Genomic DNA, 25623 nt, shown 5'->3' on the forward strand with positions numbered 1-25623 from the left:
CTTTGAATAGATAGAGCACTTAAACATTTAATTAAAGATTCAAAAGATTTGCAATACTACAATGCCATGCATCAGGGTTCAAATCACACTAAACATTGATATTCCTCTTCTTTGGAGAGTGCACTTCTCCCCGTAGACCCCCTGTAAATCAAATCTTGCAAAAGAAAATTGTGAGTTAATCCAATCACCAAAATTTGAGTTGCCAGTCTTGTGGTTCAAACCATTACAAAATGACAACTGTTGTCAAAGACTTCACTACACCAATAAAGTCTAGTCGTTTCTAGCCCTGTAAATCAGATCACAATGGTCTGGAACTAAAAGGACAGGGATGGGGAAGCATCAGCTACAACATTAGGTGTTGTGGTCGATCAGAAAAAAGGGCCATTCAAAAATCAGATCATGCATATGGGAAGAAACCAAATGAACAAACTTTTAGTGTTTTTGTACATTTTTGTAAACAATATCCTTCTAGAGATATGAAAACATTTAGGACAAGTAACAACAATAAAAGGATATAACATAAGAGAATGTTTCTATGAGGCACCTAGAATGCAACACTGCTTGGCGTGAATGCTTTACAGACAAAGAGAATACATTTTGCATTTCAATGAGTCAATTGCTCTTCTATAATTGTAAACACAAGCAGTGTTACATGATTATACAATATGTTTAACCTATACTACAAGTATTTTCACTACATACATAAAACACGTGTTCCTGCTTTCTGAAGCTTCAGTGATGAGGTATATTTAGGTAAATCCTATCGTTTGTTTCTCTCAGCCTCTCGCTCTCCCTTTAAACGCATAGTGTGTGTTTTGGAGTGAAGTGGCCGGCCAGCCAGTCTTTCGTTTCCTGAGATCTGAGCAGATGTAGGAAAAGATCAACCCTGGCTGCCAGGATAGAAGTGGCTTGAGCCAAAGAAGACAAAAGGCCATTGTTTATTCTCGCAATGTTTGAAGGACTGCATTTTGGGGGGGGGGGGATTTATAACGTGAAGTTGAGCCTCTATCACCAAGGTTATTTTTCAGTATCAGGCCTGATTTCGTAGGGTGAAGACAGATTGAGGTGCAGTGAATAATTGCACTTTCAAAACATGCTGTAAAAATAAACACTTGCTAGGTTAAAGACATGATCGGGCACTTTGGCGAGAAGCAAGTATCTTTTTTACCTCCAGCTTTGAGCTGGGTGTGTCATTGTGTAGTTCATACATGCATAATATATATGAGCAGAATTACTGTGTCCTCAATTGGCCATGAAATCCCTAGTTTGAGACTTTTCTGGAAGCTGTGAGCCGCCATTTTGCTTACATCTACCCCCACGTTGGACAGCCCCCCCCCCCCTAGAAATTTGAGTTTTAGCAAATGAGCTTCAGCCCTTCGCCATTTGAGTGACAGCTAGCAAGACGCACACACACAATAGAGCAAGCAATGATGTGGTGCACATATGTGACACAGTACGCTATTTTCATGGACCACCTTTGGCTTGTGGGCGTTACTTTGAGAAATCCTGGCTAAAAAGTATACTCAAGTACCGGAGAACATCTTTAAGAATAAATAAAGGAAAAATTGTTTGAATTTTGCATCCAGTAGTCTTAGTACATCAGTGGGGGGAGTTCCAGCATAATGTCTGCATCTCTCCTAATAATGGGTAACATACAATTCTAACAACCCCTCCACCTGACCAAACAGTCAAAAAAACTAAAGCAACTATACATCTAACTGGCCATGGTCATACCCGTTCAACCCCAGTCTAACCCTCCCTACAGAACACCCTCACGCTCTATTCCACCCACCCCTGTTCAATTTTATCCAATAAAAATCACTTGGTTTTGCACATCCTTAATTGAGTCAGGTTGTTTTTCATTTTCAATTACGATTTTGTTTTTCAAAAGTGCTCCTTTGATTTCCATTGCCAAAAAAAAGGGTAACAGCCAGGAGTGGAGGACAAAGCTGTAAAAATGTGTGACAATATAATTGTTGAAATGTCGCTAATGGGGCCAGTGTGTTTCCTTGTCATGGGCATTCCAAAGAGGTGCATGGCTAAACTGTTGAGGCTGGGATGTGTACACCATGAGTTCTTGAGTGTATAAATATCCATGTTCCCATGTCTTTTACATGTGGCCCTTCATGGAGGAAATGTGAGCGGTTGTTTTCACATTGACATAGAAGTACCATAACAAGTAGCGGAAAGGGTTGGATGAGGAAAACTCAACAGGAAGATCCAGTGAAGTTGTTGCAGTCTTTTTGTTCTGCCCTCTTCCTGGGATAAATAGTAACAAAGCTTTGTAGTCTCAAAGTACACCTGTAAAAAGTGTGCCAGTTGCATCTCATAATACAAAGTTATTCTTAATACACAATTTCGCCTTAATTCCTGAGTAACACAATTCTTGTAACAGACAGTATAGAACTGTTTTTTTGCCATTTGAATTCTGGGCTTTTCCCTGACACAAGGTTAATTATTATTATTGTAATTATCATCATTCATTAATACTTTACAGCTGTATGATTGTTAAAACAAGGGGTTACAGGTGAAAGAAATAATTAAGTTCATAGCTAACCCCTATTCTTGTTTTAAAATTACATACAAATGTAGGTTTAGTTCATATCATAGCAACTACACTAACAAAATAAAGACTAAACACAGATAGAAACAAATATCAAAAAATTGCATTTGAGGCCTTAAAGACCTTCCCTGGTAGAGTTCTGGTTATCAACATTTAATGGCAGTGTTTCATTTAAAAAAAATCTCGCTACAAGAAGAAAATGAAGGGTATAGGAACACAAAGAAAAACAAAACCCACAACTAGGTTCACCTATTTTTAACCCTTACCTGAAACTTTGGCTTGTTGCGGTTTTCGATCCTGTACTAACTGGCTCGCTGACATCAGCTAACAAACTGGTAAACCCTGAGAATTCTGACACAGTAGCCCGTATTCGGTGGTCGACCTCAGGCCGGAGGTTAATGCTGTAACCCAGCGGGGTATGGCGGCCCGACTTGAACTGGGAGCCGAAGGCCTGGGCAAAGTTCTCGATCTGGTAGGTAGCCCGCAGGTCCACTTCCTTGGGTGTATCCAGGTCGGCGTAGTTGCCGGAGCCGTTGCTCCTGTTTCCCTTGGCCCCCTGCTCCTTGGTGGCCGTCAGCTCCTGGGGTGTGAGCTGGAACCCATGGGAGTGGTGCTGCTTCTCCAGCTGCTCAGTAAGCTCCTGAGACGGGGTGAGCTGCTGGTGGCTAGCCGCCTCCAGGCCATTGAGGTGGAAGGCCGGCTGGGACGGGGAGCCTACCAGTATGCCGTAGTGGGACTTAGAGGATGACAACGAAGAAGAGGAGACTGTGGAGCTGGGCAACGTCAAGGAGATGGATGGTGGGTAGCCACATTCCAGCGGGGATGAAGTGTAGACATGCTTGTCAGGGAAGAAGGGCCCTGTGGGGCTGGAGCTGCTAGGGAGCAGAGGGAAGGGCCTGCTGGGACCCAGAGTGGGGAAGGGCCCACTGTGGCTGGTGCGCTCTAGGGCCTGCAGTAGGAATTTGGAGTACTCGCTCATTACCACCTGCTTGTCGCCGCCGTTGGGTGAGTCGTCATCCAACTCTGGGGTGACAGGTGCGGCCGGCTGCAGGTCCACGTGGTGCGAGCCACTGCTGTCGGTGAGGTCAAAGGTTACGTCACTATGGTGGTGGTGCGCGTTGTCTGACTTGTGGCTGTAGTGGTCCAGCAAGCTCTGGAGCACCTCGTCCGGGATGCATGACTTGTCATGGTGCTTGAGGTCCAGGGGCAAGGCGTCCAGCATGGCCATGGCGGGATCGTTTTGGTGGCCCAGCGAGCCCTGAATCACACTGCTGGACTGGGGCTGGCCCATGTGGAGGGAGGGTGCCCCATAGTCGTTGTTGGCCATATGTTGGAGGTAGCGACGCTTCTTCACAAACTGCATGGCGCCGTCGTAGTTGTTGCTGGTGGCTGACTGGGCCTGCTTGGCGCCCCCACCGAAGGAGCCCTGGAGGAGGCCCAAGGCCTCGAGCCCTGAGCCCACTGCCAGCTCCATGGAGCCCTGCTTCTGAGACAGCAGCTTCTGCTCCCCGTCCTCCACGGAATTGAGGGACTTATTGTTCTTCTTGAAGACCAGCTTGGGTGTGCGGCCCTGCATGATGGGCCCGAGGTCGGAGCACTCCGTGCCGTAGTCCTGCAGGCTTCCCGACGACACGGTGGCAGCCACAGTAGTCTTCCGCTTGCGCTCGATGCCTTCGCCTGTGTTTTTGGACTTGCCCCTCCTGCGTCCAGAGGTGGCGGTAGCATTTCCCTGAGTGAGTGAGTAGCTGCCGTGGCCAATGTCTGCGTCGACCAGCTGCAGCATGCTGGGGTCTAGGCCCTTCTTTAAGGCTTCTCCACAGGTCCGCTTGTGCTTTAGTAACCGGTCTGTCCTCGAGAAAAACTACAGGGTGAACGGGGGGAGATGCACAGTATTTTAAAATATGTTCTAGTCACCCGATTGAGCAGATGAATCAACGACAACAAGAGGTCTTTGTCCAGTGTTAGATGCACACAAAGTGCTCTCGAACAAGCGTTACTGTTCCAAACGGCTGGGATAACACGTTGCATCCAACACTGGATTATCCATTATATTGTCAGCAAACAAATAGGCTAGATTGAGACAAACTTCAGAGTGACATCAAGAATTGGCATATTGTCAATCCGACCTGGTTTCAAATACATGGTTATTTTCGTATTTGTACTTTCAAATTCCTATAAAATGGCTGAAACCATTTTCAAATTATTATTTCCAAGAGCTTAGGTCAAAACAGACATGGGTTTTAATGCATGGAGTATTGACATGAGTATTCTTAAATGCATGCCAATATTCAACTACTTGAAATCTATGCCATTTTTCTAAATACTTTATTTTCAGAGACATTTTAAAAAGTATTGAAATACCCTAAATAGTATTTGAACACAGGTATTTTGTCAATCAAATATCTGTTTCTGATTTGAGGGTAAATCCTAGCTACCCGTGTGACTAACTGACCTGTTGGCAGGTGTCACACCTGTATGGCTTCTCTCCGCTGTGGGTCCTCTTGTGCCGCTCCATGTGGTACTTCTGGATGAAGCACATGTTACACTGGTCACAGCTGAAGGGCTTCTCTCCTGACAACCGACACAGTTGGAAGCAAATTTACTCACTCAAAGCTAGTCCCGAGCAATTAACCGATCTAGATAAATGTTCATTTTTTAGAAACAATTGCCTGACGTTTCAATTATACTAAAATGGATCATATAAAAAAAATTAAAAAAAATACCCATAATGACAAAGCAAAAACAGGTTACATTTTTTTGTACATGTATTCACCAAAAAAAAATGGAAATACCAGATTTACGTAAGTATTCAGACCCTTTACTCAGTACTTTGTTGAATCACCTTTGGCTGAGATTACAGCCTCAAGGCTACTTGGGTATGACGCTACAAGCTTGGCACACCTGTATTTGGGGAGTTTATCCCATTCTTCTCTGCAGATCCTCTCAAGCTCTGTCATGATGGATGGGGAGCGTCGCTGCACAGCTACTTTCAGGTCTCTCCAGGGATGTTCGATCGGGGTTCAAGTCTGGGCTCTGGCTGTCACTCAAGGACATTCAGAGACTTGTCCTGAAGCCACTCCTGCGTTGTCTTGGCTGTGTGCTAAGGGTTGTTGTCCTGTTGGAAGGTGAACCGTCTCCCAAGTCTGAGGTCCTGAGCAGGTTAACATCAAGGATCTCTGTACTTTGCGCCGTTCATCTTTGCCTCAATCCTGACTTGTCTCCCAGTCCCTGTCACTGAAAAACATCCCCACAGCATGATGCTTCCACCACCATGCTTTACCGTAGGGATGGTGCCATGTTTTCTCCAGACGTGAAGCTTGGCATTGAGAACAGAGTTCAATCTTGGTTTATTCAGAACAGAAAATCTTGTTTCTCATGGTCTGATAGTCTAAGTGCCTTTTGGCAAACTACAAGCGGGCTGTCATGTGCCTTTTACTAAAGAGTTACTGCCATCTGGCCACTCCGCCATAAAGGCCTGATTGGTGGAGTGCTGTAGAGATGGGAGAAAATTCCAGAAGGACAACCATCTCCACAGGAATGCTTACCATCTATTTCTTGGTCACCTCCCTGACCAAGGCCATTCTCCCCTGATTGCGCAGTTCAGCCGGACAGACAGCTCAAGGAAGAGTCTTGGTGCGTCCAAACTTCTTCAATTTGAGAATGGAGGCCACGGTTGTTGGGTACCTTCAATCCTGCAGAATTGTTTTGGTACCCTTCCCAGATCTGTGCATCAACACAATCCTGTCTCTGAGCCCTAGGGACAATTCCCTCGACCTCATGGCTTGGTTTTCGCGCCGACATGCACTGTCAACTGTGAGACCTTATATAGACAGGTGTGTGCCTTTCCAAATCATGTCCAATCAATTGAATATATCACAGTTGGACTCCAATCAAGTTGCAGAAAAATCAAGGATAATCAATGGAAACAGGATGCACGTGAGCTCAATTTCAAGTCTCATAGCAAAGGGTATGAATACTTATGTAAATAAGGTATGTTTATTTAATACATTAGCAAAAATTCAAAAAAAACAGTTTTTGCTTTGTCATTATGGGGTATTGTGTAGATATTTAATCAATTCAAATATTGAATAGATTTTAGTATAAGGCTGTAATGTAACAAAATGTGGGAAAAGTTCAGGGGTCTGAATACTTCCAGTAAGCACTGTAAATCACACCTCCTGGTGCCATGCTCTTGGGCCCTCGCTTCCCGCCACTGTAAATCACAAAGTGAATGCACAAGCTGCATTTTTAATGCCTTCAGGGACCTGCGGTTTCTGGGAAGGGGCCATTCCAGGGTCCTCCACATTGGTCTACTGACTCCGCCCTCAGGGTATCATACATAGGTAGCACTATGCCACGCAACCACTTTGAGCAGCTAGGTAGGTACATGCCTTCTGGGACCTGCACCTTTAGGGACCAGCGCCTGCGGTTTCTGGGAAGGGGCCATTCCAGGGTCCTCCACATTGGTCTACTGACTCCGCCCTCAGGGTATCATACATAGGTAGCACTATGCCACGCAACCACTTTGAGCAGCTAGGTAGGTACATGCCTTCTGGGACCTGCACCTTTAGGGACCAGCGCCTGCGGTTTCTGGGAAGGGGCCATTCCAGGGTCCTCCACATTGGTCTACTGACTCCGCCCTCAGGGTATCATACATAGGTAGCACTATGCCACGCAACCACTTTGAGCAGCTATGTAGGTACATGCCTTCTGGGACCTGCAGCTTTAGGGACCAGCGCCTGCGGTTTCTGGGAAGGGGCCATTCCAGGGTCATCCACATTGGTCTACTGACTCCGCCCTCAGGGTATCATACATAGGTAGCAATATGCCATGCAACCACTTTGAGCAGCTATGTAGGTACATGCCTTCTGGGACCTGCACCTTTAGGGACCAGCGCCTATGGTTTCTGGGAAGGGGCCATTCCAGGGTCCTCCACATTGGTCTACTGACGCCGCCCTCAGGGTATCATACATAGGTAGCAATATGCCATGCAACCACTTTGAGCAGCTATGTAGGTACATGCCTTCTGGGACCTGCACCTTTAGGGACCAGCGCCTGCGGTTTCTGGGAAGAGGCCTTTCCAGGGTCCTCCACATTGGTCTACTGACGCCGCCCTCAGGGTATCATACATAGGTAGCACTATGCCACGCAACCACTTTGAGCAGCTATGTAGGTACATGCCTTCTGGGACCTGCACCTTCAGGGACCTGCGCCTGCTGTTTCTGGGAAGGGGCCATTCCAGGGTCCCCCCACACAATGTATGCATTCATGATGGCAATGTTGAGCATCCCACAAAACACATACCTCCACCATTTTCTACCTGTCCGTCCAACATTGTAATAGCTCCTCAGTTGGTCAAGCCTAACCATTTTCTACCTGTCCGTCCACCATTGTAATAGCTCCTCAGGTGGTCAAGCCTAACCATTATCTACCTGTCCGTCCAACATTGTAATAGCTCCTCAGTTGGTCAAGCCTTAACCATTTTCTTGCTGTAATCTATTACGAGCTCTGGAACAGATATTCCTACCACTTTCAAAAACAACTGCAAAACACCGCCACTGTGACCTTAAGAGTCCGTACTGTTAGGTGACCTAAACTGGGATATGCTTAGCACCCCAGGCATCCGACAAGCTAAACTAGATGCCCTCAATCTCACAAATTATACAACCCTAAATCCGTAAACATGGGCACCCTCATAGATACCATCCGGACCAACTTGCTGTCTTCAACCAGGATCTCAGCGATCACTGCCTGAGACCACCCAATCACTGTCAAACTCTCCCTAAAACACTTCAGCAAGCAGGCCTTTCTAAATCGACCAGGCCCGGGTATCCTGGAAGGATATTGACCTCATTCCATCAGTAGAGGATGCCTGGTTGTTCTTTAAAAGTGCTTTCCTCACCATCTTAAAAAAGCATGCCCCGTTCCAAAAAATGTAGAACTAAGAACAGATATAGCCCTTGGTTCATGCCAGACTTGACTGCCCTTGACCAGCACAAAAACATCCCGTGGTGTACTGTAATAGCATCAAATAGCCCCAGCGATATGTAACTTTTCAGGGAAGTCAGGAACCAGTATACACAGTCAGTCAGCATTCCTAAGGCTAGCTTTTTCAAACAGAAATTTGCATCCCGTAGCACTAACTCCAAAAGGTTTGGGACACTAAAGTCCATGGAGAATAAGAGCACCTCCTCCCAGCTGCCCACTGCATTGAAGCTAGGAAATACTGTCACCACCGATAAAACTACAATAATCGAGAATTTCAATAAACATTTTTTCTACAGCTGGCCATGCTTTCCACCTGGCTACCCCTACCAACAGCTCTGCACCCCCTGCAGCAACTTGCCCAATCCCCCCTGCTTCTCCTTCATCCAAATCCAGATAGTTGAGGTTCTAAAATAAATGCAAAATCTGGACCCCTACAAATTCGCTGGGCTAGACAATCTGGACTCGCTCTTTCTAAAAATGATCCGCCGAAATTGTTGCAACCCCTACTATTAGCCTGTTCAACCTCTTTCGTTTCGTCTGAGATTCCCAAAGACCGGAAAGCTGCCGCGGTCATCCCCCTCTTCAAAGGGGGAGACACTCTAGACCCAAATGGTTATAGAACTATATTCATCCTGCCCTGCCTTTCTAAAGTCTTCGAAGGCCAAGTTAACAGATTATTGAGCATTTCGAATCCCACCGTACCTTCTCCGCTATGCAATCTGGTTTCGAGCTGGTAAGATAGCATAACCGCCATCGATAAGAGGCATTACTGTGCAGCCGTATTCACCGACCTGGCCAAGGCTTTCGACTGTCAATCATCACATTCTTATCGGCAGACTCAGACTTTCCTTCTCAAATGATTGCCTCGCCTGGTTCACCAACTACTTCAGTCTATGGGGGTGCCACACGGTTCAATTCTCGGGCCGACTCTTTTCTCTGTATATATCAATGACGTCGCTCTTGCTGCGGGAGATTCTCTGATCCACCTCTACGCAGATGACACCATTCTGTATACATCGGGCCCTTCCTTGGACACAAACGAGCTTCAACGCCATACAACACTTCTTCCGTGGCCTCCAACTGCTCTTAAAGGCTAGTAAAAGTAAAAATGCATGCTCTTCAACCGATTGCGGTCCGCACCCACCCGCCTAGCATCACTAATCTGGACGGTTCTGACTTAGAATATGTGGACAACTACAAATACCTAGCTGTCTGGTTAGACTAAAAACTCTCCTTCCAGACTCACATTAAGCATCTCCAATCCAAATTTAAGTCTAGAATCTGCTTCCTATTTCGCAACACAGCATCCTTCACTCATGCTGCCAAACATACCCTCGTAAAACTGACCATCCTACCGATCCTCGACTCCGGCGATGTCATTTACAAAATGGCCTCCAACACTCTACTCAACAAACTGGATGCAGTCTATCACAGTGCCATCTGTTTTATCACCAAAGCCCAATATGCTCTCGTTGGCTGGCCCTCGCTACTGAAGCATTTATTTGGGCTGCAATTTCTGAGGCTGGTAATTCTAATGAACTTATCCTCTGTAGCAGAGGTAACTCTGGGTCTTCCTTTCCTGTGGCGGTCCTCATGAGAGAACAGTTTCATCATAGCGCTTGATGTTTTCCATGCGTGTTATTTCATAGTTTTGATGTCCGCACTATTGTTCTACAATGTAGAAAATAGTAAAAATGAAGAACAACTCTTGAACGAGTAGGTGTCCAAACTTTTGACTGGCACTGTAAGTGATAAGCAACAATGGGGCAGTCACTACCATCATGGGACTTATATGAATTGCTTCATTCTGTATTGTTACAGCATGCAAAGTGCATTTCATGTAAAAAAAAAAATCTAAACCAAAATAGAAAACCCATGATTATTTTTTATTTAAACGACCTCAAAAAGCATGAAAAGCTCAGCTGAAACGTTTTAAAATTGCACACTGGGTTCAATTTCATTTCAATTTGGGAAGTAAACTGAAATTCCAATTTTGCCTCTGAATTTGAGATTAGTTCTTGAATTTAAATGGAATTGACCACAGCTTTGACTGTCATAGGTTAAGGGCAAAACTCACCGCTGTGGATCTTCTCATGCCGCTGCAGCAGATACTTCTGGATAAAGCTCATGTTACACTGACTGCACCGGAAAGGCCTCTCACCTGTGCGATCAGAAATACAATCACCCACTCTCCACATTAATTGACTATCAGTGGGGGAAAGCAGAGGTCAGCATTTAGAAAATATTCATTGCATCACACAAATGATCACATCCATGCTACTCAAATCAGTGATATTGGGTGCATTCATTTTAGTTCACCTGGTGCCTTGGGTGGGTGAGGATTTCAGTTTAGGACCAATAGATTGATCTACAAAGTACACACTTCACCCACCAGGTGCCACAGTCAAGCAAAAACAAATTCACCAAATGAACAAAGAATTCTCATGCAAAAATCAATGAAAGCCTCTCACCTGTGTGAATGAGCACGTGTCTGCGGAGGTGGTAGGAGCTGCGAAAGGCGGCGCTGCAGTGCTCGCAGATGTGTGGTTTGGAGTTGGGAGACAGGCCACCCCCTTCGCCGTCCAACATCTGTGCAGGTGAGCGACAGAATGAAATGTCAGAATAATGCAATTGTGCTGAATAACGCAAAACGTGTTGTGTGAGGGGGTTGACATGACTACCGCAAAAGTGAACTGTTGTGCGACATTCTGGTAGCTTTGACTCAAATGAAAATGAATGAATGTTAGAGATGTGTTGGGTTCTACCTTGTGTTCTCCACGTTTTCTTCTGGCTTTAACTTCCCCGTCGCTCTTCCGTCTTCTTCCCAACGACTCTTTTGTCCCTTTCACTGGTCTTCCAGACACCTGAGGACAAGGTGGCCATGTAGACAGATAACATACACAGTGTGAATATTCTCAAAGGGAGCTATCGGTCTTTGGAGGGATTCAGGGATTTTTCTGACATAGGTGGGCTGTAAAAATTTTTTACAAATGTTTGTGCCCAGAAAAGCTCTTTATTATAGACAGAAATACTCCTTTTTCATCAGCTGTCTGGGTGGCTGGTCTCAAACGATCCCATAAACGAAGCAGCCCGGAAGTAGAAGTCCTCGGCTAGCGTGGTTACACATGGTCAGCGGATGCGAGGCCGATTGGACGTACTGCCAAATTCTCAAAAACGACATTTGAGGCAGCTTATGGTTGAGAAATGAACATTCAATTCTCTGGCAACACCTCTGTTCATCTTTCCCTTAATCCTGACTAGTCCCTGCCGCTGAAAAACACCAAAGTATGATGCTGCCACCACCATTGCTTCACAATAGGGATGATGGCGATGGTGCAAGGTTTCCTCCAGACGTGAGGCTGCAGAGATGGTTGTCCTTCTGGAAGGTTCTCCCATCTCCACAGAAGAACTCTGGAGCTCTGTCAGTTTCTTGGCTCTTCTCCCCTGATTGCTCAGTTTGGCCAGGGTTCCAGCTCTAGGAGGAGTCTTGGTGGTTCCAAACTTTTTCCATTTAAGAATGGAAGCTGTGTTCTTGAGGACCTTCAATGCTGCAGAAATGTTTTGCTACTCTTCCCCAGATCTGTGCCTCGACACAATCCTGTCTTGGAGCTCTACGGACAATACCTTCGACCTCATGGCTTGGTTTTTGCTCTGATATGGACTGTCAACTGTGGGACCTTATGTAGACAGTTGTGTGCCTTTCCAAATCATGTCCTATCAACTGAATTTACCACAGGTGGACTCCAATAAAGTTGTAGAAACATCTCAAGGATGATAATTGGAAACAGGACGTACCTGAGCTCAATTTCGAGTCACATACCAAAGGGTCTGAATACTTGTGTAAATGTAACATGGCAGTTTATTCTTTAAAATGTGCTAACATTTCAAAAAAAAACATTTTTGCTTTGTCATTATGGGGTATTGTGTGTAGAATGAGGTGAAAAAAGGCTGTAATGTAACAAATATACATAAATAAAATAGAGCACCAAGATGGGCGCCTCTAAAATGTTTTTAGAAATTCAGCCGCACTGACCGTGCCCATTGCCACACCCACCACCTAAACTCTTTTTTGATACGTAAAAAACCCTCGGAGTACCAAAGTGGAAAATATTAAAAAGCATACGTAACCAATCAACAAACTATATTTATTGACTGGCATTGTAGTTTCAGTCAAAAACTACAACGCCCGCCCACAACAAACTTGGCTTTCTCACCAGCTCTCCAATTCGGCCGTTGCTGAGGTCATGCAGGAGCATGTTCTGATGGTTGTGGTGGTGGCCTCCACCAAACTGCACCTCCAGCATCTCATTGCCCTTCCGCATGCCCCCTCCTCCGCCACAGCTGCCACCCAGTCCTCCTCCACCATAGAGGGGCATACGGTAGTCCAGCTCGCTCATCTGCTCCTGTTTGATGCCCATGCCATGGAGGAAGCTGCCGGCTTGGGGAGGAGAGTCACGTTCCTTTTTTAGGATAATCTCCTGGGGTTGGTTGCCCACCATGACTGACTGCGAAGCCAGGCGGGTGAAGCTGGTGACAGGCGGCAGGTGGCTAAACATGAGCATACCCGGGGTGAAGTTGGGGTCCATACCCCCGTTGCTTTGCAGAAACTCGTTGCTTAGCTTGTCTTGGATAATACTCATGGCAAGTGCAGGAGGGGAAGCATTAGATGGGGCCAGGTAGGGGTGTCCTTAAAGAGAAGGGAAGAAAGGATACAGTTGAAGTCGGAAGTTTACATACACTTAGGTTGGAGTCATTAAAACTTTGGTTTTTCAACCCCTCCACAAATGACTTGTTAACAAACTATAGTGTTGGCAAGTCGGTTAGGACATCTACACTGTGTATGACAAGTCATTTTTCCAACAATTGTTTACAGATTATTTCACTTGTAATTCACTGCATCACAATTCCAGTGGTTCAGAAGTTTACATACACTAAATTGACTGTGCCTTTAAACAGCTTGGGAAGTTACAGAAAATGAACATGGTCACGTTCATCTGTACAAACAATAGTACATAAGAATAAACACCATGGGACCACGCAGCCGTCATACCGTTCAGGAAGGAGACGTGTTCTGTCTCCTAGAGATGAACGTACTTTGGTGGGAAAGTGCAAATCCATCCCAGAATTGCAGCAAAGGACCTTGTGAAGATGCTGGAGGAAACAGGTACAAATATATCTAAGTCCACAACAAAACGAGTCCTATATCGACATAACCTGAAAGGCCGCTCAGCAAGGAAGAAGCCACTGCTCCAAAACTGCCATAAAAAAGCCAGACTATGGTTTGCAACTGCACATGGGGACAAATGTTTGGAGGAAAAAGGGAGAGGCTTGTAAGCCAAAGAACACCATCCCAACCGTGAAGCACGGGGGTGACAGCATCATGTTGTGGGGGTGCTTTGCTGCATGAGGGACTGGTGCACTTCACAAAATAGATGGTATCATGAGGAAAGGAAAATTATGTGGATATATTGAAGCAACATCTCAAGACATCAGTCAGGAAGTTAAAGCTTGGTCGCAAATGGGTCTTCCAAATGGACAATGACCCCAAGAATACTTCCAAAGTTGTGGCAAAATGGCTTAAGGACAACAAAGCCAAGGTATTGGAGTGGCCATCACAAAGCCCTGACCTTAATCCTTTAGAAAATTTGTAGGCAGAACTGAAAAAGCATGTGCGAGCAAGGAGGCCTACAAACCTGACTCAGTTACACCAGCTCTGTCAGGAGGAATGGCCCAAAATTCACCCAACTTATTGTGGGAAGCTTGTGGAAGGCTACCTGAAACATTTGACCCAAGTTAAACAATTAAAAGGCAATGCTACCAAATACTAATTGTGTGTGTGTGTGTGTGTGTGTGTGTGTGTCAAATTCACTGGGAAGGCGATTTAAGAAATTAATAATAATACTCTATTATTCTGACATTTCACATTCTTAAAATAAAGTGGTGATCCTAACCGACCTAAGACAGGGAATCTTTACTCAGATTAAATGTCAGGAATTGTGAAAAACCTAGTTTAAATGTATTTGGCTAAGGTGTATATAAACTTCCAACTTCAACTGTACCAGGCTATGTATAGATCCACGTTATGGAAACATCTTGAGTGAGATAATACAGTACCGGTCAAGTTTGGACACATCTACTCATTCAAGGGTTGTTCTTTGTTTTACTGTTTTCTACATTGTAGAATAATAGTGGAGACATCAAAACTATGAAATAACACATATGGAACAATGTTGTAACCAGAAAAAGTGTATATTTTACATTTGAAATTCTTCAAGTAACCACCCTTTGCCCTGTTGACAGCTGTGCACACTCTTGGCATTCTCTTTGTTTAACATTTATTTGGTTGGTACATGTTCCCATACGTGTTACTTCATAGTTCTGATGTCTTCACTATTATTCTACAAAAATTTACATGTTAAATTTGCTGAAAATAAACGCAGTTGACAGTGAGAGAGCGTTTCTTTTTTTGCTACGTTTATTAGAGGAGTTGTTTTCTCCTGCGGCTATTTGCAGGAGAGAAAGAATCTAACAAAACAGGACAGTTATACTGAGGAGGATATCGGCTGCAAGTATTGGTTTAACCCTGACCATAGGGCTAGACTGGTCCCAGGGGAATGTGGTCAGTGTGCTTACAGTCATCCATTAATTACTTGGGCTTCGCCTATCATCTGGAACACGATGCTTGAGTAATTCTTATTTCTATGGAGTGAGGCTATGAAATAGTGTCTGGGTTAAGGTTATCAAGCAAAACCTGTGTGTTGTGGTTCCTTTTAAGACCTTTTAACACCCTGCTTCTCAAATCAAATTGTATTCGTCACAAGGGCCGAATACAACATGGGTAGACTTTACCGTGAAATGCTTGATTCTTGTTTTAGCAATTTGAAGCAAATATAATTGGCTAATGTTCCATGTAGCATAGCCCACATTGCCAAATGCCTGGCGGCTATGGCTAAATAATGATTAGGTTATTAACCACTGACTAAATGGCAAATATTTAAAGAGGGACACATTTAGACTAAATTGCCCACTGCTATCGTGCAAAGTGCAGGGGGAGCGACCTACGTTAATCATGTCACATAAGGTTATTATAGCAGCGGCTGGAAATCAAGGCCATTACTAGCCGTGCTACATATCGCATCAACAAAGATCGAAGAAACGACTTTATTTTTTACTATTTAACTAGGCAAGTCTGTTAAGAACAAATTCTTATTTACAATGACAGCCTAGGAACAGTGAGTTAACTGCCTTGTTCAGAGGCAGAACACATTTTTACATTGTCAGCTCGAGGATTCAATCTAGCAACCTTTCAGTTACTGGCCCAATGCTCTAACCACTAGGCTACCTGCTGCCCTACTTCAGTAAGCTACGCCAAGGCTTAACTTCTTGACTCCACCAATAATGGAACAAGCAGCTGTGGCCAATAACCGATCCTCCTACTAGGCCTATCATAAACACTTTAAGACAAATTAAAGTTTGGAACGGTAGCCCATTTCCCAAAGGTTCTAATAGTCTACGAAGGTACGGTTGTCCTAAAGCTGACGTTTTGTAAAAGAACAAGAATGAAAGCCGGAGTCTATAGGCTACTCTCAATAACAGCTTTATGCGAGATGTAACAATCAAAAGCCTATTAAGAGAGGAGGATTACCATCCAGATCTGAAGAACGTAGATTTTGCTTCTATATCCAGCCCATGATTTATAACCAAACTCACTACGGTAAGCTGGCCCGTTCCTCATCAGTTGAGTGTCACTTTGTGCCATCATATGCGCGAGACACAGACACACCTGTTCCATCATGAATCTCCACCAGAAATTAATATAAGGCCTGCACTTTGGCTTTCAACAACCTTGTTTCATGTTTGGTCCAGTTGTAGCATGTGATTTCACACTTTAGCACAATGGTGATTTGTGTGGAGTTTTATACAACAATTGGGGGAATTGGCCAATACCATTGTATATCACAGTTTAGAGTACATAATCATTATAGGCGATGTCAACCGTTGTTCTAACCCTATACTGTCCAAACTTGTGAACCCAACAGTGGACGCTGACTAGGATTTCCCCATTGCAGCCAATTCTATTGCAGATTGTTTTCAGAGAATTTCCAGCTTTAAATCACTAAATAATGAATCAACTGATATCAGTAAAAACACTATCTAATGGATAGGTCTACTTGTTACTTCTGAACTTTCATTATCCTCCTTTGCAGTGCTTAATTTGTAAATTGGGAGGTGCTGGAACAAAAAGTGAGCCCAAGAGGGGATGACCTGGGGGGCTCTGAGGTAGTGGAATGTGGTAGTTTTTTTTATAAACACATAAAATAAATCTTGCATGAATTATCATCACTTTTGAATAGAGCAGTAGAGGAGCTTGTAGAAGTTGCGCGCATGGGGGAGCGGAATTTATTTTGCCTTTAATAAATGGATTGCATGCGATTCTACATAGTTTTAGATGACTGGAGACTGTCAGAAACCTAACAATAACTCACAAATAATCAAAATGACAGGCTACTGTGACAAACTGAAAATTTGAGGAGGAGGAAATTATAGTCCTAAAAAAAGCTTTCCAGCTTCACTGACTGATGAGCAGACCGGTGACGGCCGATGCGCTCGTGCCAAAAACTATCCTAAAATAAAACGATGCTGTTCGCTCAATAGGATTGTTTATTTTTTTACCCTTATTTGACCAGGTAGGTTGACAGAAATGACCTGGGGAATAGCTACAGGGGAGAGGGGGATGAATGAGCCAAATTGGAAGATGGGGAAGATTAGGTGGCCATGATGGTATGATGGCAACATCTGGAATTTAGCCAGGACACCGGGGTTAATACCCCAACTCTTACAATAAGAACAATGGGATCTTTAGTGACCAGGACAGCCATTTAACGTCCCATCGAAAAGACGACACCTTACATGGGGCAATGTCCCCAAACTCTGCCCTGGGGCAATGTCCCCAAACTCTGCCCTGGGGCAATGTCCCCAAACTCTGCCCTGGGGCAATGTCCCCAAACTCTGCCCTGGGGCATTAGGATACATGTTTTTTTTTACCAGAAGAAAGAGTGCCTCCTACTGGCCCTCCAACACCACTTCCAGCAGCATCTGGTCTCCCAACCAAGATCAACCCTGCTTAGCTTCAGAGGCAAACCAGCAGTGGAATGCAGGGTGGTATGCTGTTGGCCACTGACAGATTAGTCCTCTTTTCAACAGGATCCATTTGCTGTCCATTCAGGTTATCCCGCAATTGCATGTCAAATATTGCGAAAGGACCCTTTTGGATGCATACTGTTCTCTGACAGATTTGCCTCATGTTCCCGACTGTAGGCATGCCTTGTGATTTGGCTACACACAATCCACAGGTAGGCTATTTAAAATAAAAACCGCTATCGATCCTCTTTTGCTGAATTCTAGGTCTACACCTGGTGTAGTATTCAGATTTATTTCTGAACAGCCAGCAGTAATTCTATAACTTTGGAAAATGTATTTCAATTGATCAGGGGTGCTGCAGCACCTCCAGCACCCTTCCATGGATTTGATCCTATATGGAAATAAATGATGAAGTGTAACACTGGAGATGAGTTGCAGGTCCACGTCTAGCAGAGCAGAAAGAGAACATAAAGTTAATCTCATTCTAGTTCTGTGAGAGATACAGGCGTGCTTCTCTCACCAAAGCAATGGCCAAGCGTTGGTCTATATAAGCAGTGTGAAGTACTTAAGTAGTACTTTCAAGTATTTTTTACTTAAGTAGTGTGTGTATCTGTACTTACTCTTTATATTTGACTATATTCCCAAGGAAAATGTTATACTTTTTACTCCATACATTTTCCCTTACACCCAAAAGTACCCGTTACATTTTGAAAGCTTAGCAGAACAGGAAAATGGTCTAATTTACACACTTAACATCCCTTGTCATCCCCACTGCCTCTGATCTGGCAGACTCACTAACACAAATGCTTAGTTTGGGAATTACCCCTGGCTAACAGTAAATAAAAAGCTGTCTGGTTTCTTAATATAAAAGGAATTTGAAATGTTTTTCTACTTTTATTTTGACTAGGGTTGCAAAGGGTAGGAAACTTCCGCAAATTTTCTATGGGAAGTTGAGCCCGGGAATTTTGCTTAAATTAGCTTATAACAGTGAACCTTTTTTGTGAGATACACAAGGCAATTCTAGATCTTATGGCATATTTTGGTTAAACTATCCCCAATTCAATGGAATTGAAACCCTCTGCATGCACAGTGCATTGTTTCATCACATGTACAGCTGATTCTCAAGATCTTGCACACTAATGAGATGCTATTGAGCCCACACTATTACACTGTCTGAGGCAAGGACTACATGCTTTCTGGTAAGTTTCGATTACAGTACTGGGTGGGGTGAAAATATTTTATATGACATACATGATTTGTTGTGAACTAGTAAATAGTAGCCTACAGCAGTGTTTAAGTAATTTATAACTTGTTAACAATTTCTGCTAGTTAGTTTTTGCTACCATGTGGGTTTTAGCTTGCTTGAGCCTGTTAACTGAGGAGTTTTGTTTCATTTTAAAACATGTATATTACAAAGAAGTTGTTTAATCTAACTCCGTAACTATTTATCTGTACATGGAATTTTATTTGGGTTTTTTTACTCATTTTTTTCTTATCTTTACAGGAAAATGCCACGTGCACACTTGTGTAGAGACATGTTATTGCAGCTAATGTAGAAGGAAGAGCTGTGTACATATGCAAATACTGCGCCAAGTCATATGTGAAGAATGCAACAAAGATGCAGAATCACCTGGCCAAGTACATAAAGTTCCCTCAAACTGAACAGTTATCTCAATCTCTTCATTCAAAGACTCAATCATGGACACTGACAGCTGCTTTGTGTGGTGTATTGTTGTCTCTACCTTCTTGCCCTTTGTGCCGTTTTCTGAGCCCAATAACATTTGTACCATGTTTTGTGCTGCTGCCATGTTGTGTTGCTGTCGTGCTATGTTGTTGTCTTAGGTCTCTCGTCATGATGCGTTTGTTCCGATATTTTTTTTAAAAATCCCAGCACCCATCACGGCAGGAGGCCTTTTGGCAGGACATCTTTGTAAATAAGAATTTGTACAAACTGACTTGCCTAGTTAAAGTTTAAATCAAAATTTTAAAAAAGATTGCTTTTATTATCATTTTAAAATCGCAAACAGTGAAATACATGTCACAAGCGGTAGGCCTACCGAATCCTGCCAATTGAGTTTCGGAACGAAACAGTCCGAAACTGAAAGGTGTCAGATCCTGTTCCTGCTCAAATTAAGCACTACTCCCTCACGAGGGAGAGAAATTAGAACACATCTTCAGTGTGTGTTTTTATTGCAATGGAATTTCAAGGCAATGTTTCTTAAACTTACAGAGGGCAGGACAATTTCTCCAAAACTAAATCTGTGTTGATATTAGTTGGCAGCGGTCTTAAATTCCACATTATTATGGCTTAATGTATATTTAATACCTTAAAGATGTTTTCTAAAACTCCTTTTCCATCTCTTTGACCCAAAATGAAACCCTTTGCTTAGTCCTAATTTTTTAGGATGGAAATGTGCCTTAACTTCTCAAAAACGGACTCTTAAGTTCATAGGAGCATGTCAAATGAAAGCTCACGTTGGTGCTCATCGGTCCTTTTACATGGAAATGCCCAACTGCTTAGTATGATTGCTAAAAACAGCACAATCTAAACAAACAGCCAAAACACATGTAAATATTGGACTTTAAATTGAGCCTTCCTATATTATACTTGTGCTAAAAAAGTTTATATTGTACTGAGCCATTTACTTTGTTCATATTCTTATATTTTCTTATTGTTGTTGCAGGGTTGAGAATGAACCTGCAAATAAGTATTTTGTTGGACGTGTATACAAAATAACGTTACAGCTGTCTCAAACCACCTTGTGCTAGCCTATTACCAATTAGACCTCACCATAGCATTAGGCCCATGTGGAATAGTGTGTGCCATTTCACCAGCGTAAGACAAAGTTGCATTTTGTATCATATACAGCTTGGATTGTAGCCAAACAAAAAACTGTACTGCAATGTCAAATTTGTAATGGTATATTCTCATTCAAATGACACTAAGTGACAATTACTTCACATCCCCTGTAATAAAGTTGAACACCATGAATTTGCTGCCCTTGGAAAAGTGAGTATACAAATAAAGAACCATTGGAAGGCTGGACACATTACATTTTTAACAATGCTTTTTTACTGATTAAAAAAAAGTATTTGCCATGGAGCCCAGTTTCATAATATTACCATATGTCCCAGCTGGTTGCCGTAGTTTTGAAGTAGTCACGAAAAAAACAGACCTTGTTTTAGGGTATTTTTCGCACTGCCAGCTCATATTAGTTCTATTGAGCAGCGTGGCACCAACTCGCCTTCCAAACGTTCGATTCCCAGCCCATTGTTCCACGTCACAATGCCTGCTATTGTTGGCAATGAGACCTGCTCGTGTTGTTTGTAGGTAAAATGTAAAAAAAATTACTTATGGAACTCTGAGGTCGTCCCATTGTTTCCTATAGGGAAATATAGGTATGCCTGTCTATTTCGCCAAATATCTCACAATGTGTGTATTTAGAGTTTTAAAATTGACACCATTTTAATGAGAATCTCCCCTGTCTAATTATGTAAGGCTGGGCAGTGTATTCCATTGTCATCAAACGCTAGCCATGAAATGTATTATGCCCTCGGAACGCTGAACTCCCCCCATTGTCTACCTATAGAGGCATGCTGTTATATTTCGCCAAATATCTCGCAATGTGCAAATGTATATTTTTTAAAGTTGGACACCAGTTTAATCATGAGAATATCCTCTTTCTAATTATGTAAGGCTGGGCAGTGTATTCCTTTGTCATCAAACACTAGACCAGAAGGTCAGAAGTTGCCATTTGTTTCCTGCTTCCTCTTTATGCAGACATATGCACACTTAGCACCATTGAAGTGGGGATGTTAACTTTCTACACGAGTTGTTATTTTTCCGTTTCGTCCTAAGAACAGATTGTAGTGGTAAAATACAGGGATACATCTTTGGGTGCCATTAAGGCTCAATTGAACTGTAAGCGTCACTCCAGTTAACAGGCTCTGCGGAGGTAATTTGCTATGGGATCGGGCTAGTGTTCCAGCTCAGACAACCTTCTGACATTTCCAGCCTTGGGTGAATTTAGACTCCTATTGTCCAGCCTACCATCGGCTGAAATCGCTACCTGCTAAATTGTACACCAAATTACACGGGTCCACTAGACTAAAGCACACCATATTTTATCACGGATTTAGTCAGCATTTTGTCTAACGTCGTTGGGGTAAAACTGCTGGCCGGATGACAATTCCAGATGGCTCAGGCACAATATTTTGTTTAGTCTAGCCGACCATAATTTGACGGTGAGCGGATGGGCTTTTGTGATGCATAGCCAGCAGCTAGCTAGCACGCTACAAATAGCGTTAGCTGTCCTGGTCAACTGTTGATACAAAGCACGCTTCTGTCACAAATACAATAGTATCGAAACACAGATGACAACAAACCGGCTCACATCATGACAATAGATGCCAAAAGGCGACGGCTCAATCAATAATGGGTTATCCTAATTCGCCATATCAAACCACTGTATAAAACTCAGGGAGCTAGTAGCTTGCTAGTCTCATGCTGGCAAAACATTAGCCAGGGATTCAACGTTACCGCTCGCACGACCTAATTTGTCCTAAGGAAATGTGTGTTATTAAAACCTTAACGCCAGCGAGTTACCGGTATAATAGCATCACGTTTTATTTGCCCGTCTATGAAGGAAGCTTGGCTGTCCTTGGCTGGGACGACGTTGGTGAAATAAAGTCGGACTAACAAACGCTTCATAGTAGTCTTTGGCGCTCGACCCTATTTATCGAGATAGTGTTAACACTAACTCAGTACACCCAGCTCTAATTATAGCCTTCTTCAAGGCTTGCGGTGCACGTTAACTTTAGATCACATACTGTAAATAGTACGGGTGAGCCAAGTTTCTGCTTACCAGCTAGCTAACGAGCTAGCCGACTGAAAGCCCACATTCTGGCCCATGCAACAGAGAAACAATGATGCTCGACTGAGAGTCTCTCTCGCATGCTGAAGCGATTTGCCTCTGACATTTCCACCGCGTATAACTTCACACATTTAAACAAATACTCAGAAATAAAGGTACATTTCAATAAACATTTACCTACACATGACCGCGACTGGCTAGAAATGTTGGTATTTTCTTCTCTTGTTCGTTTCTTTGAGGTGTTACAGACAAAACATTGTCGTCTTGCGGCCGATGCTTTCTTCCATCTTGTCCAGGCGCGGGGAATTGTGGGTCTAGCGGACGGGTCGTGAGAGGAGAGAGCTGCTGCAGTATGACTAGATATGGCTTGTGTCACCAAAGGTCGCCTGACAAACTTTTCCATTGTCAGGGCAATATTGTTGACTGGAATATTGTCCACTATATTCCGTTTTATTGTGTTTCACTTTTAATTCTCTCAGGGCAATCATCATTGCACATGCAGTTCGCCTTCTGGTAATAGAAGTCACAAAATTGTTACATTTTGTGAATTAATTAGTTGATTTATGAATTGTACTTTCACAAGGGCAGTCTTTTTTGGCATCGTATTATTCTTTGAAATTAATGTGATGATAGGCTAGGTCTCTCTGTCACACACAAAGATCTAGCTTAACTTTTTTTTAAATATATATATATATATATATTTAATCTTTATTTAACTAGGCAAGTCAGTTAAGAACAAATTCTTGTTCAACAATGACCCCTACCAAAAGGCATCCTGCGGGGACGGAGGCTGGGATAAGAAAAAAAAGAAGAAAAAAAAAATGTATATACTGCTCAAAAAAATAAAGGGAACACTTAAACACAATGTAACTCCAAGTCAATCACACTTCTGTGAAATCAAACTGTCCACTTAGGAAGCAACACTGATTGACAATAAATTGCACATGCTGTTGTGCAAATGGAATAGACAACAGGTGGAAATTATAGGCAATTAGCAAGACACCCCCAATAAAGGAGTGGTTCTGCAGGTGGTTACCAAATCAAATCCAAATCAAATTTTATTTGTCACATACACATGGTTAGCAGATGTTAATGCGAGTGTAGCGAAATGCTTGTGCTTCTAGTTCCGACAATGCAGTAATAACCAACAAGTAATCTAGCTAACAATTCCAAAACTACTGTCTTATACACAGTGTAAGGGGATAAAGAATATGTACATAAGGATATATGAATGAGTGATGGTACAGAGCAGCATAGGCAAGATACAGTAGATGATATCGAGTACAGTATAAACATATGACATGAGTATGTAAACAAAGTGGCATAGTTAAAGTGGCTAGTGATACATGTATTACATAAGGATGCAGTCGATGATATAGAGTACAGTATATACGTATGCATATGAGATGAATAATGTAGGGTAAGTAACATTATATAAGGTAGCATTGTTTAAAGTGGCTAGTGATATATTTACATCATTTCCCATCAATTCCCATTATTAAAGTGGCTGGAGTTGAGTCAGTGTCATTGTCAGTGTGTTGGCAGCAGCCACTCAATGTTAGTGGTGGCTGTTTAACAGTCTGATGGCCTTGAGATAGAAGCTGTTTTTCAGTCTCTCGGTCCCAGCTTTGATGCACCTGTACTGACCTCGCCTTCTGGATGATAGCGGGGTGAACAGGCAGTGGCTCGGGTGGTTGATGTCCTTGATGATATTTATGGCCTTCCTGTAACATCGGGTGGTGTAGGTGTCCTGGAGGGCAGGTAGTTTGCCCCCGGTGATGCGTTGTGCAGACCTCACTACCCTCTGGAGAGCCTTACGGTTGTGGGCGGAGCAGTTGCCTTATCAGGCGGTGATACAGCCCGCCAGGATGCTCTCGATTGTGCATCTGTAGAAGTTTGTGAGTGCTTTTGGTGACAAGCCAAATTTCTTCAGCCTCCTGATGTTGAAGAGGCGCTGCTGCGCCTTCTTCACGATGCTGTCTGTGTGAGTGGACCAATTCAATTTGTCTGTGATGTGTATGCCGAGGAACTTAAAACTTGCTACCCTAAAACTTGCTACCCTGCTTTTGGTGACAAGCCGAATTTCTTCAGCCTCCTGAAGTTGAAGAGGCGCTGCTGCCCCTTCTTCACGATGCTGTCTGTGTGGGTGGACCAATTCAGTTTGTCTGTGATGTGTATGCCGAGGAACTTAAAACTTGCTACCCTCTCCACTACTGTTCCATCGATGTGGATAGGGGGGTGTTCCCTCTGCTGTTTCCTGAAGTCCACAATCATCTCCTTAGTTTTGTTGACGTTGAGTGTGAGGTTATTTTCCTGACACCACACTCCGAGGGCCCTCACCTCCTCCCTGTAGGCCGTCTCGTCGTTGTTGGTAATCAAGCCTACCACTGTTGTGTCGTCCGCAAACTTGATGATTGAGTTGGAGGCGTGCGTGGCCACGCAGTCGTGGGTGAACAGGGAGTACAGGAGAGGGCTCAGAACGCACCCTTGTGGGCCCCAGTGTTGAGGATCAGCGGGGAGGAGATGTTGTTGCCTACCCTCACCACCTGGGGGCGGCCCGTCAGGAAGTCCAGTACCCAGTTGCACAGGGCGGGGTCGAGACCCAGGGTCTCGAGCTTGATGACGAGCTTGGAGGGTACTATGGTGTTGAATGCCGAGCTGTAGTCGATGAACAGCATTCTCACATAGGTATTCCTCTTGTCCAGATGGGTTAGGGCAGTGTGCAGTGTGGTTGAGATTGCATCGTCTGTGGACCTATTTGGGCAGTAAGCAAATTGGAGTGGGTCTAGGGTGTCAGGTAGGGTGGAGGTGATATGGTCCTTGACTAGTCTCTCAAAGCACTTCATGATGACGGAAGTGAGTGCTACGGGGCAGTAGTCGTTTAGCTCAGTTACCTTAGCTTTCTTGGGAACAGGAACAATGGTGGCCCTCTTGAAGCATGTGGGAACAGCAGACTGGTATAGGGATTGATTGAATATGTCCGTAAACACACCGGCCAGCTGGTCTGCGCATGCTCTGAGGGCGCGGCTGGGGATGCCGTCTGGGCCTGCAGCCTTG

The 25623-nt window shown here is 43.7% G+C and overlaps 1 protein-coding gene across 4 annotated transcripts; it reads right to left on the reverse strand.

The window, feature by feature from the left end:
* Positions 1 to 23007, reverse strand: LOC109882258 (zinc finger protein 281). 4 transcript variants are annotated; one of them, XM_020474362.2, is made up of 7 exons: positions 22744 to 23007; positions 12766 to 13238; positions 11317 to 11415; positions 11023 to 11140; positions 10629 to 10721; positions 5016 to 5134; positions 1 to 4424 (listed from the first exon to the last, which is right to left on the reverse strand). In XM_020474362.2, the coding sequence occupies exons 1-7, from the start codon at positions 22967 to 22969 to the stop codon at positions 2826 to 2828; spliced, it is 2727 nt and encodes a 908-aa protein (XP_020329951.2). In that variant the 5' UTR covers positions 22970 to 23007; the 3' UTR covers positions 1 to 2825. The 4 variants fall into 4 exon arrangements, with proteins under 4 accessions (XP_020329951.2, XP_020329955.2, XP_031661045.1 ...); XM_020474366.2 differs by having other exon boundaries at positions 10629 to 10712; positions 22744 to 23006; XM_031805185.1 differs by having other exon boundaries at positions 10629 to 10712; positions 22748 to 22911.
* Positions 23008 to 25623: the final 2616 nt, after the last annotated feature.

Source organism: Oncorhynchus kisutch, linkage group LG25, assembly GCF_002021735.2.
Source record: "Oncorhynchus kisutch isolate 150728-3 linkage group LG25, Okis_V2, whole genome shotgun sequence".
NCBI classification, from domain to species: domain Eukaryota; kingdom Metazoa; phylum Chordata; class Actinopteri; order Salmoniformes; family Salmonidae; genus Oncorhynchus; species Oncorhynchus kisutch.